At 39.5% G+C, this 16,410-nt stretch overlaps 1 protein-coding gene across 1 annotated transcript; it reads left to right on the plus strand.

Moving 5' to 3' along the window:
• Positions 1–7,933: 7,933 nt before the first annotated feature.
• irs4a (insulin receptor substrate 4a) lies at positions 7,934–16,098 on the plus strand. Its single transcript, XM_065287544.2, has 2 exons — positions 7,934–11,745; positions 13,931–16,098. Exons 1-2 carry the CDS (start codon positions 8,580–8,582, stop codon positions 13,933–13,935), a joined length of 3,171 nt encoding a protein of 1,056 aa, XP_065143616.1. The 5' UTR covers positions 7,934–8,579; the 3' UTR covers positions 13,936–16,098.
• The last annotated feature ends 312 nt before the right edge of the window (positions 16,099–16,410 follow it).

Genomic DNA, 16,410 nt, shown 5'->3' on the forward strand with positions numbered 1-16,410 from the left:
AGGTACATCTTTGACGTTTATAACAAACCAATCCGTTTGAAAATCGGTAAAAAATTAAGCAAGTTATGGTCATTTAAAAGTACCTGCATCATTAAAACTCAATGCTACGAGTGAGCGAGCGCCCTGTCCTAAGATGGCCGCCAAAATGCGGACGTTCCACTCAATTGGCCATCAGCGCGGACGAGCCATCTAGCCTTTATATACATATCTATGGTGATCAGGACCCGACGCGAAGTGGAGGGTCTTGTATCACACTGAAGGGGCTTATTTCCCAATAACTACCGGCTGCCTCTATATTATCCCGCTTATTACACGGCTACTTGCCACATAAGAAAAAAACTGGACATGAATATGAATTTGAAACATTTTATTGGCATATTTGTTTTAAATTAACATTTTTATCCTTCCGCGAAACTTTGCACAGATGCATAAAATGATCGTAATACCTTATTAAGATCCTCTGCTTCATACTTGTCTGTCTCCATTTTTTTCTCTTTTAGCCAGTCTTTGAGAAGTTTTAATGCCCATTCTGTATTTTTTTGTGTGTTGGCTTCGTAGCTGTCATGCTCTATTTTGTCAAGTTCAGTCTCAGTAAGCTCTCTGTGTCTTGTCGTGGTTGTCGAGTGTTTGTCACAAGATGGCGCCAAACAGACAGTAATCTTTATTGATCTTTATTGGCGCGGAGCGATTTTACTCGTGCAAGTAGTCCGGCTATGCGTTATTATTTTGGAGCGGTTATTATTTGAAAAGAACGAACCTGCAAATGTCTCAACTGACCAATCAGAATCAAGCATTCCAGAGAGCTGTGTAATAAGCAACTAATAATATATTAGAATCAAACCACTGTCTAAAAAACAAAGATTTTCTCTGATGTGTAATATATTTATTATTCCAAATAAACAAAGAGTGAGGAGAAAAGTTATGTTTAAAGATTAAACACCATGTCAAAAGAACTTGCCTGTGAAAATTTGATAATTTAAGAGGTATTTTGTTTACATCAAAACTACATCTAAGAAAATAATTAATACCCCCAAGTTGATCAAATAAATAGTTTGGGAAGATATTTCATATACAACAATTATTTTTAATAAATCTTTTCAGCCAGTTTATTTTAAAAGTGCAATACAAAGTTGTGAAATCCACAACATTCAAACCTCCCTGATCCTGAGGATTGCATATTATACTTTTCTTTAAATAATGAGGTTTGTTTTTCCAAATAAAATCATATAACAATCTGTCAAACTCTTTAGGAAATGTTTTAGGTACAAATAAAGCTTGGGAGATATATGCTGACCTTGATAAACCTTCAGATTTAGACAATAAGACCCGACCATAAATGGACAGATCTCTTTGTAACTAGTTAAACTTTCTTTCTTTTGGTTCTTGTGAGTTTTATACCAATAAGGTATGTGACTGCCTCTTTAACAGGGATTCCTTCAATTTTTTCCATGTTAACACTTTTAAGTGGGAATATCTCACATTTGTTAACATTTAGGTTAAGACCAGATATTTTAGAGAAATTGTTTATGGAACAAATTGCTTTACTAACCTCAGCTGCATTTTTTAAAAATCGTGTAGTGTCATCAGCCACTGACATAAAAACGTTAATGCCTTGAAAGAAATTCATATATACATAACAAGAAAGAACCTGGCTGACAAGTAGAAAAAAAAAGGAGAGATAGGGCAGCCCTGTCTGAAAAAATCTATTAGAAGTCCCATGAGACATTTTAACAGAGCTGCTACAGTCTGTGTACAGGGTTGTAATTGCTTTCCTAAAAAAAGTTCCAAATTTAAAATATTATAAAGTTGCAAATATAAAATTGTGTTCCACTGTATCGAATGCCTTGTTAAAATCAAGAAATAGTATCAAGTTGTCATCATTAAGAAGGTGGCTGTAATCAATGAGATCAAGGATAAGATGAATATTGTTGCATATATGTCTCCCCTTCATGAAACCTGACTGTGAATGATCAATGAGAGAATCTAACCCTAATTTTAGTCTGTTGGCAAAAATAAGAGAAAATAATTTGGCATCAGTATTTAATAAAGTTATGGGTCTCCACCAGTGTTGGGAGTAACGCATTACAAAATATAATATATTACAGCAATATATTAGTTTTTGCTGTAACGCAGTAATATAACGCATTACTAATAAAATTTTGGTAATATTTTACTCGTTACAGTCTTAGTAACGAGCGCGTTACAACAATGCATTTCAAAAATAGACGTGTTATTTTTATTTTTTTATTTTTGACCAATGCGCGCGACCAGCATCCACACAGGAAAAAGCTGCGGGTAAAATAGTAATGGCTGCTCCCAAACAGCATACTTCCAAACTATATAGTAGGCGAAAAGCACTACTTCTCGTACTCTTTGCCTACTATATAGTATGGAAGTATGTGGTTTGGGACGCAGCCTATGTCTGTTTCCAGGTGCTGTATGCAGCATGTTCATTTTTACTTTAATTTTGTATTTGACGCGTTTCTTAAAGAGCCGAATCTGGGAAGTCCGCGCCTGTATAAGCATCGACTAAAGTGGTCGCAATCAGGTCCGGTAGCGCCGCATACGCAAAATTCTGTGAATGAGAGCACTAAGTAAAAGCAACAGAAAGTTTCTATCGGTCTCCTGTGCTGCTTGAACCTCAGAAGTAAAGAGACTTTTAGAAATCTTGCCAGTAAAATCCATTTCACCACACAAGCAATGACAAGGTAAGCTAACGTTGCTATGGTTACAGTCCATATACATAATAGATTGCTAGGCTATTCCTATGCTATCAGTTTTATTACAAACAGCAACCTAAACTACAACATAACATTAATGTAGACTTAAACATGGTTATTTAAATAGTACATTTAAACAACACTAGTTAAAGTTTTTACCAGCCTTTGTATGGGAGCCTATATTCATTGTTTGGCAAAAACAGTGTTCCTCTGTTTGTCTGTGTTTTATTAAGCAATTATATGTTAACCTACATGTAATCCTTATATTATACTGAAATGAGTTGTACTGCTTGAGGCCTAATCCTCCAATAGCACTTTTTGATAAGTTGTGTCAACCCAGTGCATGCCAGGTTTGTGCTGTGAATCTGAATTTAAAGTGAATTAAAGAATAGAAATGAAAAGAGGTTGCGTGTCTTGCCATGTTATTAGTCTATAGTTTGCATTACAGTGGGCTCTAGCTTTATTGTGTTTGGTATGTCTACCATCATTTACCAGACTTTTACCAGATCATTTGTCCATGTTTATGAATTTGACAGTCATTGTTACTGTTTTTTGCCATAAGTCTTTACTGTGCCTATTCAAAGCTCGAGGGCCAACACATAACTTCTAGATTTATAAGCATCAATAAACTACATTTTAACATTTTATAATGCCTAGTCATACTTCTGTTATTTTGATGAAAGTAACTCAAAGTAACGCAAAAGTAATGTAACTCATTACAGTTCAGAGTCAGTAATATTGTAATGTAACTAATTACTTTCAAATGACAGTAATTTGTAATATGTAATGTATTACACTTTGGAAGTAACTTGCCCAACACTGGTCTCCACCCATCTAAAGATAAGGTATCCTTAGTTGGTTTTGGTATTAAGGTAATTACCCCCTGTCTAAGAGATGGAGGTAAAGTTCCATTCTTTATGGATTCATTAAACATGGCTAAAATAAATGGGCAAAGGGCATCTCCAAAAGTTTTAAAAAATTAATTTGTAAGCCCATCATTGCCAAGAGATTTGTTGTCCTTGAGTTTCTTAATATTATCAAAGATTTCAGAAATACAAAGTTCTTTCTCACAAATTTTGCCAAATTCATCACTAACAAAGCTGACAGAATGCAGTTGCTTTAAAGAGGATTCCATTGAGGACAAATGTATTCCAGATGTACAATATAAAGATTGATAAAATTATGAAATATGTTTAGAAACTGTAGATAAATCCTCTGTAATAGTGCCGTTTATGCGTAATTTGTTAATTGACATCCTTTCACCATTTCTTTTTTCTAAGGCATAAAAATATCTAGTATTGTTTTCCCCATATTCAATCTTCTGGAGCGTATAAAAGCACCCTTTGCCTTATTCTTTCTGCCTCTCGGTTGTGCGGGCAAGCAGTGATGACGTCGCCGAGCAACCCATCTGACGACAAAAATATTAGCCCCCTTCCAAAATATGAACAAAAAAGCTGTGAAAATAAATCCACAATGTTTTTCATTTTGAACTTTAATAAAAAAAATCACACAAATATGAAAATTTAAACCAATCAATCAATCAATCAACTTTTATTTCTATAGCACATTTTGCCAACAAGAACAGTCTCCAAAGTGCTGTACAGTAGCAACAATAGACAATAGGAAGGCACACAAGTACAAAATCACAATCATTTAAAATAAATAAATAAAACAAAATAATAAAAGACACAGGACCACATAACTCACGCCGTGTTAAAAGCCAAGGAATAAAAGTGGGTCTTAAGACGAGACTTAAAACATTCCACTGTGGGGGCCGCACGGACCAGAGGAGGCAGAGCGTTCCACAGTCTGGGGCCAACTACAGAGAAGGCCCTGTCCCCCCTGGATTTAAGTCTGGACTTAGGAACCACGAGCTGGAACTGGCCATTTGACCTCAGTGAACGCGCCGGTGTATAAATTTGGATGAGGTCAGTGATGTATTGAGGGGCCAGTCCACTCAACGCTTTAAAAACAAACAATAAAATCTTAAAATCGATTCGGAATCGAACAGGAAGCCAGTGCAATGAAGCGAGGATGGGGGTGATGTGTTCGCGCTTTTTAGTTCCTGTTAAAAGTCTAGCCAACTTAGTCTAAACAACTTAAAGTGTGTGTGTTTGGGGGGGGCTATTATGAAATAAATGTTTTTTTAATACATACTGGACACAACCCCCCATCCAGTGAATTGTGAACACACGCACTGCAAGTCACAAACAAACACCCGGAGCAGTGGGCAGCTATCCCTGCAGCGCCCGTAGAGCAATTTGTGTGAAGGTGCTTTGCTCAAGGCAACGCTCAGGTTACAAGCCCGGCACAAACACTAGGCTACAACTGCCCTTAAATCATCTTAATGCTCAGAAAGGAGAATAATTTGAGACTTCAAAGACTTTCCAAGGATCACAGATGGTCAAAAGACTTTAAAAAAATAATAAAGGAAAACATCACCTCCATCACCAGAAGTTATTTAAAACAGTTTAAGAAATATTCTGCTTTTATGCAAAAATACACTGTATGTTCATTTGTCACACTGGAACTTTGAACAGGACTGTTTGCAGCAAGAACACAAGATGGCTTTGGGGCACACAAGGATTAAAAAGTGCCCCATGTCTACAGTTAAAAATACCTTCTTTGTTTTGAACCTAATTTTATATCAGAGGTCCTAAACATCTTGGAGAAATACCAATAGATCTGTTTCTGTTTTCCAACTAAAAAGTAAAAACCTGACTTACTCTGCTAGCAATTTAGTAATGGATCGTGGTTAAATCTTTCCTCAAGAAGAAAGATCAAAATACGCAAATACAAAAAATGTGTGGCCAACATGTATTTGAGAAAAAACAAGTATGATTTGCCCCCCCCCCCCCCCAAAACACACACACACACTTTTAAATATTTTTCATTAATGAAACATTTATAAAGGAGAAACAATTTGGATTTATTTTCCCAGCTTTCTTTGCTCATATTTACCAAGGGGGTCAACATTTTGGTCCACATCTGTATATCCTAAAATATATCAGTGACATAGTTTTGTCTCGGGATGCACACCAGTAATGTGTTTTGAAATGTATGTTTGTTTCAGAACGACTACTTGTCACAATATAACTAAAGCCTTGTCCTATTTTAATCTAAATAAAAACACAACCATAGACCATTCAGAATGAAGGACTGTATCTTACAGTTGTATAAAATCACATATTGCAATGTTCTGGGGTTTTAATCTTTGTCAAGCAAAACTACACAGTATTTAGTTGCACTGCATTGTCAAACATGCAGATGTTGCCGGTTCTTTTGTTTGTTAATTATTGTCATCAATGGTAAGTCATTATTTACAATTTCCTGAAATTGTACATACTGAATATTTGATTTAGTTACAGTCAATTAATTCCAATCAAACATTTTGATGTTTCATTTTTAAGTCTTAACGACAGTGGGAACTTATGGTCCAGCTAAAGAATAGTTGCAAATAACATTTAAATAAGAAAATATTTAAAAGTCTACAGTGTTTTGCAGTGATTATTGCAGTTTTTTGTATCAAAAGAATCACTTAAGTTATGGTTATAATCAGCGCTCTAATTGAGGGGGGCTGGGGGATCCGGGACCCCCAAAAGAAGTAAAAAAATAGATTTAGAGTGGTCCCTCAGCGTCAGATATTTTTATTTTAGTAAAAATAATAATGACAAATCTGATTAAATGCATGCAATGGATACGGTACATTTCATGAATTAATTATTTACAATAATTTGTATTACTTTTGTTTATAGGCTAGATGCCATGTCTCTTTAAAATGTAAAGCCCCGCCCCACATCAAGAAAAAGTTTCTTACTGACCTTTTTGAGAGGTCACTTTTTTTTCTCTCCCTATATTTTTCTCTGGCTTTTGCATTCCTTGCATAAATTGGAAACATTGGAAACAAAGTTACTAATTTTTCATTATTAACCGTCCTGCTTCTACAGGAGTAGAGATCTCGATGAAGATCAGCAAGAGCTTTTTAGTAATTATAAAGGTAGCACTCGTTGTGTGCTTATGCTTTCTAATATCCATTCAGAATTTGTATAAAACTTGTTTTTCATGCTGTTAGGATCAATGGTCACCCCAGTACACGTTGCAAAGTTTTGAGAATTACATCAGCATTTGTGCGGGATTCACTCTTGAAATTGCAATGATTAACATTGATAGCCATATGCATGGTTTGTTCCTGAATAAAGCAGCATTTTTACTGAAATGGTTAAATGGTCTGCTGACTGCTTACTCACTCATAACAGTGCTTTCCTGCCATCTACTGGACATAACTATGCAAGTACTGAAATCGTTAAAAAATCCCTACCAACACAAATACTTACCGCCTGTTTTGTCACAGTTTATATGTTTAATATCTAATAAACTAGTTTTATAGGCATTTATTCAAGTCTTTTGAAACAAACATTATTATCACAGTGTCACATCAATCATGCAGTTGTTTTTAGGGTAAACACCACATTGGAAAAATAAAGCAAAATCACTACTGTTTAAAAGTATTTGCTGCTCACTAAGCCTGCATTGATTTGATCCAAAATCAAATCAAATATAAAATATTATTACAATTTAAAATAATAATACAATAAAATAAAATGTATTTCTATGTGATTAAAGTAATGATACTGAAAACTCAGCTTAGATCTCACTGATAAATTACACTTTACTATATATTTACATTGATTCACATAGAAAACAGTAATATCTCACAATACTATTTTTATATGCTATTATTTTTCAACCGTTTATAATAAATAGTATATATTTATTCATATTATGAAAATAAAGCAAACATTTATTTCCATACAGAATTGCATTTTCTTGACAGATGAGGTCACCAAGTTTACTCCAGGACATTATAAAGACGTCCACGGGGTTAAAGTCTGGACTCATTTTATGTACTGTATACTTTTTGTAATTTTGTTTATGGCGAAATGTTGTCAATTCCGGCACTGGTTATAATCCTAACTTATCCAGTGCATTTTTACACCTTTTATACAGCCATACTGGAAAGATGTTTATGTATCATTTCCATAAAATGAGTCCAGACTTTAACCCCGTGGACGTCTTTATAATGTCCTGGAGTAAACTTGGTGACCTCATCTGTCAAGAAAATGCAATTCTGTATGGAAATAAATGTTTGCTTTATTTTCATTAGCATAATGACAAATGAATATGTAAAATAACTAATGTGAAAATAAATAAACAAACACTTGCATTTGCGCGAGAGAGATGTGCCTGTCAGTGTTTAAAATGCATTCTGTATCATCGCAATACTGTTGACTTCATCTAACACTGCATAAAACACACCCTGACGACTACGTTGTCATTTCATTATTCCATCTCTGCCTTCTGGCTTTTCATCCTTATTCTCATTACAAAGATATTTATTTTAGCAACACTGTCTGCACACGGAGGCAGACGACGGGTTTCCCCTCCAATCAGCAGACCGCGGCTGCTGTATCGACGGCTCGCATTGGTTCAGAGTCTTATCAATCACAGCCTTTTCCGCGTTTGGACCAATCGGAGGTGCCGACCGTTCCCGTTCACCCCGCGCCGTGCACTGACGTGCGTATCACGTGATGTTTTCGCTGGGCTGTAGTGATGTGTAGCCACCATGAGTGAAGCGGGGAAATAAAGATTTATAATGGCAGCGAGTGATGATGGAGGCTTTGCGAAGACGCAACGTTTCGTCGCGCTCGTCGTGCTGAATAATCACCGGGGCGATACATCGCAAGGCCGCGCGGATTACACGAGCCAGTGATTCTATCGGAGGTACGAACCCGCAGCCAACAAAATGGGCCGTGCATCTGTGTAAAGCGGCGGTAAAGTGACCTTTCATCGCATTGTCCCATGGAAGAACGGCCACATTTACCGAATCACGGCGTCATGTTGACACTGGAGGCGCAACCGCGTCGCACTGTCACCAAAACGACCGCGACCAACGGCGACATCTCTTGTGCTGCTGGGGAGCCTCCGTCCTCCTCCTCCTCAATCAATAACAGCGGCTCCCGTTTGCCCGTGCACTTAACGGCCTCCTCGCATTCTCAGCCACTGAGGAGGTACCATCCGCCTTACCACTTTAAAGTGCATCACCTGTTCCCGGATGAGAGCCCCCAGGATGCTGTATTGAGAAAAAACCTGCCCCCCCTCCAGTACAAAGTGCACGACTCTGCCTTCTGTCGTGTGCTTAGCTCTGATACCACTGCTGCTGCCCTGGCCGCCGCTGCCGTCTGCACCGGTGGCATAGACAGGGACATATGGAAGTGCGGATATCTCCGAAAACAGAAGCACGGCCACAAGAGGTTCTTCGTCCTGAGGGGCCCGAGCAACCTGGGGCCCAGTCGGTTGGAATACTATGACAGCGAGAAAAAATTTCGTAATGCGCTCAAAGCCGCCACCACCGGGGTTACTTGCCCCGCGAAGAGGGTCATTTACCTTTCCCAGTGTTTTACGGTTAATAAGAGGGCTGATGCTAAGAACAAATACCTCATTGCCCTTTATACTAAAGATGAATATTTTGCAGTGGTGGCAGAAAACGAGCAGGAGCAGGAGGATTGGTACTTGGCCCTCACTGAACTTATGACGGAGGGCAAAAAGGGGCAGCTGGACACCGATGAACTAGACGATGGATACGGGACAATTTCGCCAGGTACTATTTTTAAGGAGGTGTGGCAGGTCAACGTCAAGCCCAAAGGGTTGGGTCAGACCAGGAATCTAATGGGGGTGTACCGTCTGTGCCTTTCCGCCAAGACTATTCACCTGGTGAAGCTGAACTCTGAGACGCCCGCTGTGAACCTGCCGTTAATGAACATTCGCCGCTGCGGCCACTCGGAGAGCTTTTTCTTCATTGAAGTCGGACGCTCCTCTTCCATTGGCCCTGGTGAAATCTGGGTACAAGTCGAGGACTCTGTGGTGGCACAGAACATGCACGAGACAATTCTGGACACTATGAAGGCTCTGAAGGCCTTTCCTGACTTCAGGCCGCGAAGCAAAAGCCAGTCCTCCGGGTCGAACCCCATACCGTTCATCACCACTCGCCGGCATCTCGGCAACCTTCCTCCCAGCCAGACTGGGCTGCAGCGTCCCTCTAGGACGGATTCTGTGACTGGCACACCGCCGTCAGGGAAAACTAAAGGAGGGAGGGGCAAGCGTTATCGGACCTCCAGTGAGGGTGAAGGCACCCACGACCGGCCGCTCAGCTCCGGGACGGGCAGCCTGGTGCACCTAAACACCCCTGTTCTCAACGTGGGGCGGGAAGAAAGTGGAAGCTGCTGCGCCCACGCCTCGCCCGGTTCGATCCAGCACACCCGCTCCGCTTCACTTCCTGTATCTCACTTCCTGTCTGCCACCAGCCCCATCAGTGTGTCCAGCAGCAGTGGACATGGCTCCGCCTCTGACACGCACACCCGCCCCTCAAGCTCCTCCATTTGCGGCTCCCCGAGCGACGGAGGCTTCAACTCCTCGGATGAGTTCTGCCCCAGCCCGTGTGACTTCAGGTACTTTCATGCGAGCTGTACCACCCCCGAATCCCACGGCAACACCCCACCTATTAGAGAAGATTACCGGCTGGCAGAATACATGGCTATGGATTGGCATAAAGATGGGGCCAGAACCTTTGAAGAGGAGAGCAGTTACATGGAAAGAACTTTTCTTAAGCTAGCACATTCCTCCAAGCCAAAGCTGGGCGGCGGTTTAGGTGTCATGCAGCAAAAAGCAACGCAAACCTCATCTTCTTTAGATGAACCAAGCCCTGTAGAGTCAAAACGACATCAGGTTTGCTCGTGCTTGCTGAAGTCAGCCTATAAGTCTTACTCTGAATTACATCACCCAAACAAGCCTCCTTTGCTCAGCTCTGAGTGTCAGAAGAAACTGCCTAAAGACGATGGCTACATGCCTATGATGTACAGCATTGCTCCCTCTCTTAATACAGATTACATCCCTATGCAACCCAGAACGAACCACCCTGCCACCCTGGACTTTCACGCTTGTTCCTCACAGCAAGCAGACAGATACGGCTATATGATGATGCTCCCTGGTGACAGCCCCTCCAGCAGAGAACAGGCAGAGTATGATGACTACATGGACATGACTGTGCAAATGACCGCGGCGGAGGGCTTTTCCCAAGCCTCACCTGACAGTCAGAAATCCCACAGCTCTTATTTCTCCCTGCCACGTTCCTACAAAGCTCCTTCCCGAGAGAAGCGCGAAAAGACTGAATACGTTCCCATGTCCCCTGTTGAGCCCCCAAGCCCACCAAGTCCAGGAGAGTACATCCACATGAATTTTGGTGCCTCTCACACTGCAATCTCCCCACTCTCTGTGAACTCTCCCTCCACCCCACCACCCTCTCAGCCTTGCTACCAGATGTGCTGCTCCTCACCAGACCATGACTATTTAGGCCTAAACATAGACAGCCTTTTGAAAGACCGCCCTCCACGACACTCGCTCGTAGCTCCATGGAACCCCCCTAACTACGCCCGACCCTTAGGATGCTCTTACGGCCAGACGTCGACTAATTTCGATCCCGAAAAAAATCACACCGGTTGTGGAGATGCCAGCAGTCCCTCTAGAGCGATGCAGCACCTCCGTATCTCAGAACGGCTACCTGTCAGTCAAACTGAGCCCAAGATCATCAGAGCCGATCCGCAGGGCAGGAGACGACACAGTTCTGAGACTTTCATCCCCTCACCTGGTTCCTCTGCTAGCGGTTGCGGTGTCAGGCACACGGCCAATCAGAATCACCCCGAAACAAGCAGGTGGCAAAACTCCACCTCTTTTGACAGCATGTGGTCGCATTCAGACGCCTCTCCCGACTTTGCAAACTCTGCCACCGGAGGAACACGCCAGAACACCTCATCCAGCTACCTCAACTACATCGCTCTGGACTTGAGAGAAGTGCCCAGGGTCACACACGACACGCCCCCTCCACACCCAGCTCATAGTAACCTCCAGGAGAGCGAAGCCTATGCTGGTATAGACTTCTCCATGTCAGGAGGACATGCCACTGCCTCAAAAGGTTGGTTGTATTTATGTCTCCCATTATGCTACAAGATAAATGACAGCAACTAACCCCCTAAAAGCATCTGCATGTAACATTGACAAATTTGTCTGTGTCTGAATGAGACTGGAGACAGTTTAGTGTTGAGTAACTTTAACAGACTGCAATATGTAACGTAAAGCAAACAGTATTTTGTGTCACATTATTGTCCTTGTTTCACTGTTGTTTTAATGAAATGAGCCTTTTTTACAGAGACTTCGGCCGAGAACTGTCCGTTCCACATGACAGTTTAGAAATATACATTTTCTTTTGTTTTCAGAAACATTATTTTTGTTGAATATGATTTATGAAGTTTGTTTTGCACTGGGTAAATGAGCACTTCCTGTGCACAGAGGGACTGTGTAGACACGGAGATGTCATGTGCAAGTATGATATTAAAGAAACTCACATGCATGCTGCAAAAAATACTCTTGTCTTCACACCAGATTGCCTTTATGAGGCAGAGCTCACATGGTTTTACAGTCAAGTAAAACTTTACTTGAAAGTTGTAGCCCATCAAGATGTAATAAGTAAAAACTAAGTTGCTCTTCTCTGAATATTGACTTCATAGTCTGTTAAATGTGCATTGTTTTTTTGCTTTTGGTATCCTGTAAATGTTTCCACCTGAACACCTGTCCGTCCACATTTAACAACAGGCATGCTGCAATATTTTAAAGGGATAGTTCACCCAAAAATTACTCTCATGTTTTTACAAACCTGTATACATTTCTTTGTTCTGATGAACAGGAAAGAAGATATTTTGGGGAATGTTTGTAACTAAACCGTTCATGAGCCCCATTCAGTATTTTTATCCTACTATAGAAGTGAATGGGTCCCATGATCGGTTTGTGGGTAAATGATGACATAATGTTCATTTTAGGGTAAACTATCACTTTAAGCTCTTTTTTTGTTGTTGTTGATGAGGGTTCACTCAACCTTATGTTGTTTAAACCTGTATAAGTTTTTTTTATTATGTTAAGCACAAAATAAGATGTTTTGATAAGTAATGGTAAGCACACAGTTGATGGTATTAAATAGTATTTGTTTTTCCTCTTATTGAAGTCAATGGGTACTGTGTGTTAACCATCATTTACCAGAATATGTTGTTTTGTGTACAACAGGATAAAGAAACTCAGATTTAGGGTTAGTAAATGATGACAGAATTTTTATTTTTGGGGGACTATCCTTTTGAAAGGATAAAGCACACACATAATAACCTGGCTTTATAACAGCTGTGGTGACATTAGCACTATTTTCCTGTTGGTAATAAACAAATACAAGATAATACTCATCATGATCATCACCAACCCTGTCTTGTCTGCAGTGATTGATATAAAATTGCACTTTATTGAAGCCATGCAGCTGCTTTTTCTTCAAATTATTATGAATTACAATCGTCCAACATCCTCCAGTCCTTATGATAAATATATTATTTATTTATTTTGAAATGACAGATAAATATATATAATATAATTTTTTTTAAACTGGATGAGATATGATTTATCTAGCTCAGGGGTCTCCAACTTTTTTGTAGGAAGAGCTACCATAATGGATAAAACGATTTGGACAGTTTAATCAGTGTTTAAATGTAATAAATAAATATATTAAAATTTAAAAGAATGTGCTTTGGTGGGCAACCTGGTGCCATGTTGAAGACCACTGAGAACAAGAATCATAATAGGCAGGAATAGGTCTAAGATATGGTGTATTATAGCAAAAAAAATGTATCATAACCACCATGATGGGACACTTAACCCCTGGGTCCTAATTAAGCTCCACCCACCAAGGGTTTGGATTGGACGGTTGTAATACAGTACTACATATGACCCTGTGAAAACCCAGCTTACGTCTTTTATTTGTGATTTAATAAAATCATCTAGTTTAATACTGCAGAGTTAAAGAAATCAATTAGTGAAATCTAATTCGATGCTTCAAATCTCATCATTAGATTGTGAGACTTTAACTTATTTTCACACACACTGGTCACACATACAAAACACTTTGTTTGGATTGCACAATGATGGATTTCTGACAATATGGAAGGTTTTTAGTTTGTAAGGACAATTACGAAGTTAGGAAATTTGCATTAAATCAATTACCGAAAAATGTTATATACATATATCCAAACCAATAATATGTGTTATCTGTTTCCTCACTCTTTCAGATTGAGTGAGTCATATGCTGATGCCCTGGGGGAGTCGAGACGTTGAGAATCCGATGAACTCTGGAATGCTGAAGAGGAAGTCGCCACCTTCTCCTCAGACCTCCAACAACAAAAACTGAGAAACTGCACAACCTCTTATGCTCTGGATTTCCCACATAACTGCCTCAACAACCGGTTCATTTGTCCGTTTTGAAAGGAACGTTAATGTTTTTTGGTCTTGTTTACTAGAGCGGGTTCGCTAAATCCGAACTGTGAGCTCCAGACGTCTGGCACTTAATTTCGTGTGTGTACGGTATTTTTAATGCTCATCATAGCTCTTGCGTTACAGGTTTATGTTTCTCCACACAAAATCTAAAAGATTTGTGTAAATAGGAGGAGCTTGTATATTGAATATCATTTTGTATAATGAGCCAGATACTAAGTGGTACCTTCCCATAATCCCTCACTCCTCAAGACACTTGCCACACATCGCACTTAGTTGTATTGATTTTCTTATTTATATATAAAAGAAAATTCATATTTTTTCAGGGAGCATTGAGTTGCCTACACTTGCAGTGCACATACTGTAAAAGGGTTTCGTTTTGCCACACGGACCACTTCTGTGAAGACCACTTTGTTATATTTTTTTGTGTACATCTCAGTTGGTTTTTATATCACACGAAAAAACATCTAACGATACCGTTTGTGAATCTGAATTAGATCAATACAAAAGTCCGAGCATTTGCGAAGCTTAAAAAGAAGTAAAGACACTTTTTTTAAGAGCACTTTTTAGATGACGCAGTGTTTCTAAGTTACCTGGATGCTACCTCCTGTTCATGCCATTGAGAAAATACTTACGAAATCCTTGCCTGTATTAGTGTGCTATCAAGTATTGCCGACTTCGAGGTCAATTGAGATGCAAACTATTATTTCCATCACCGCCACAGACTTATGGTTTCTCTGTCCTTATTTAAAATGCAACCCAGCATTGTTTACATAGATTTGGAGTATCTTTAGGCCTTGATGTAGCCACTGGACAGACAAAAAAAAAAAGATGTTTACTATTTCTTAAGGTTAACTTATTTGCATTTCACTACTACTAGTCTTATAAACTGCCACATTACAGCAGGAAGCTGGTACTGTACTTCATGCTACTTCGCATTCCCCACATGGTACATCCTGTTGTTTTGTTTGTTAATTTATTGATTATTTATTTATTTAACTTTCGCAGTGACGTTCACTGTTCGCGGGACAGTTTGTATAGTGCATCGCTGGTGATCGCAATCGTATGAATATAGTACTTACTGTGAGGGGGAGTTCAATGTGTATATATATACAACTTCAAACCACCTGTTTTACCCTCAACTCTTGGGCGTTTTTTTTTTACCAAGAATTATTAGTCCCTTTTTTGCTTGTACCTGAAAGCTTTATATGAAGAGATGTCGGGTCGAGGTTGTGATTGAAAGCTGTGTAGTAAGATGTGTACGCTTTACAGTAGTAGTCCAGATGATGTTGGGACACGTCAGTGAATTTTTCCATTCGTTTTGGTAGCGGTCGCGTGGCCGCTCTCTTTCTTTGACTAGCTTTTGTGTCATGCTATCGTGTCATGATATATTGCGTTGCTTTAATGTAAGTAAAATGTGAAATGGAGAAAAACAGTAGTATACCGTTTCTTGGGAGTTTTTCTACACAATAACTACAGTGACAGCCTAGAAAAATAATCAAGCTTGTGTTTTTTGTACTAGGGGCTCTACTGAGGTTATAGTTTGGGGATACTGATTTTGTTTGGAATTGTGCCGAGTTGTTTGCCTTCTTTCGATGACTGAAAAGGAAGCGTTGGGAAAAAAATTTCAGACGTGCAGAGTCTGTGTTGACAATTTGCATTTCATTTGGTCAGTACACACTTTTGCTAAAAGTTTGTAATTGGGCTGAAATACGTTAATGACCACGACTGAAGTAAACCATTATCAGCGCCGTCTTCCTTTGTAAATATTGTAATTTTTGATATCCCATCTCTTGTCAACATGCTACACGGCAACTCCTTGGATTATTTTAAGGATGAGGCTGTTTGAGATTTTTTTGGGGGGTCAGTTCTACATTTTTATATTTTATTTTTGGTGTATATTTATCAGATTGGGTTTTGCTTGTAATAGAGCTATTGCAATAAAAAAGTGCCAAGGTATCCCTGACTGAGTTGTGTGCTTGTGGTTTATCATTTTCAGTGTGATGCAACACTGCTGTGGGCCTGTCAACGGGACTGGGGTGTAAGCATTGAGTGACCCCCTATAAAGCACAAAAATATAAATTTGGGCGAGCCCTTGGTTTTTATTAAAATATTACATGAATTTAAAATTCTCGTGCTACGCTGCCACAAAGCAATACTGTCCATTATTCGTCCCAATTTCGCAATAAACTAATCCAAAAGATTTCTGAAGTGAGCCTCACGCTGGATTGGTTAAGCGGCTTTAAAAAATGATCTAACTATTATTTCACACTAATTT

The sequence above is a fragment of the Paramisgurnus dabryanus genome, chromosome 18 (assembly GCF_030506205.2).
Source record: "Paramisgurnus dabryanus chromosome 18, PD_genome_1.1, whole genome shotgun sequence".
NCBI lineage: Eukaryota > Metazoa > Chordata > Actinopteri > Cypriniformes > Cobitidae > Paramisgurnus > Paramisgurnus dabryanus.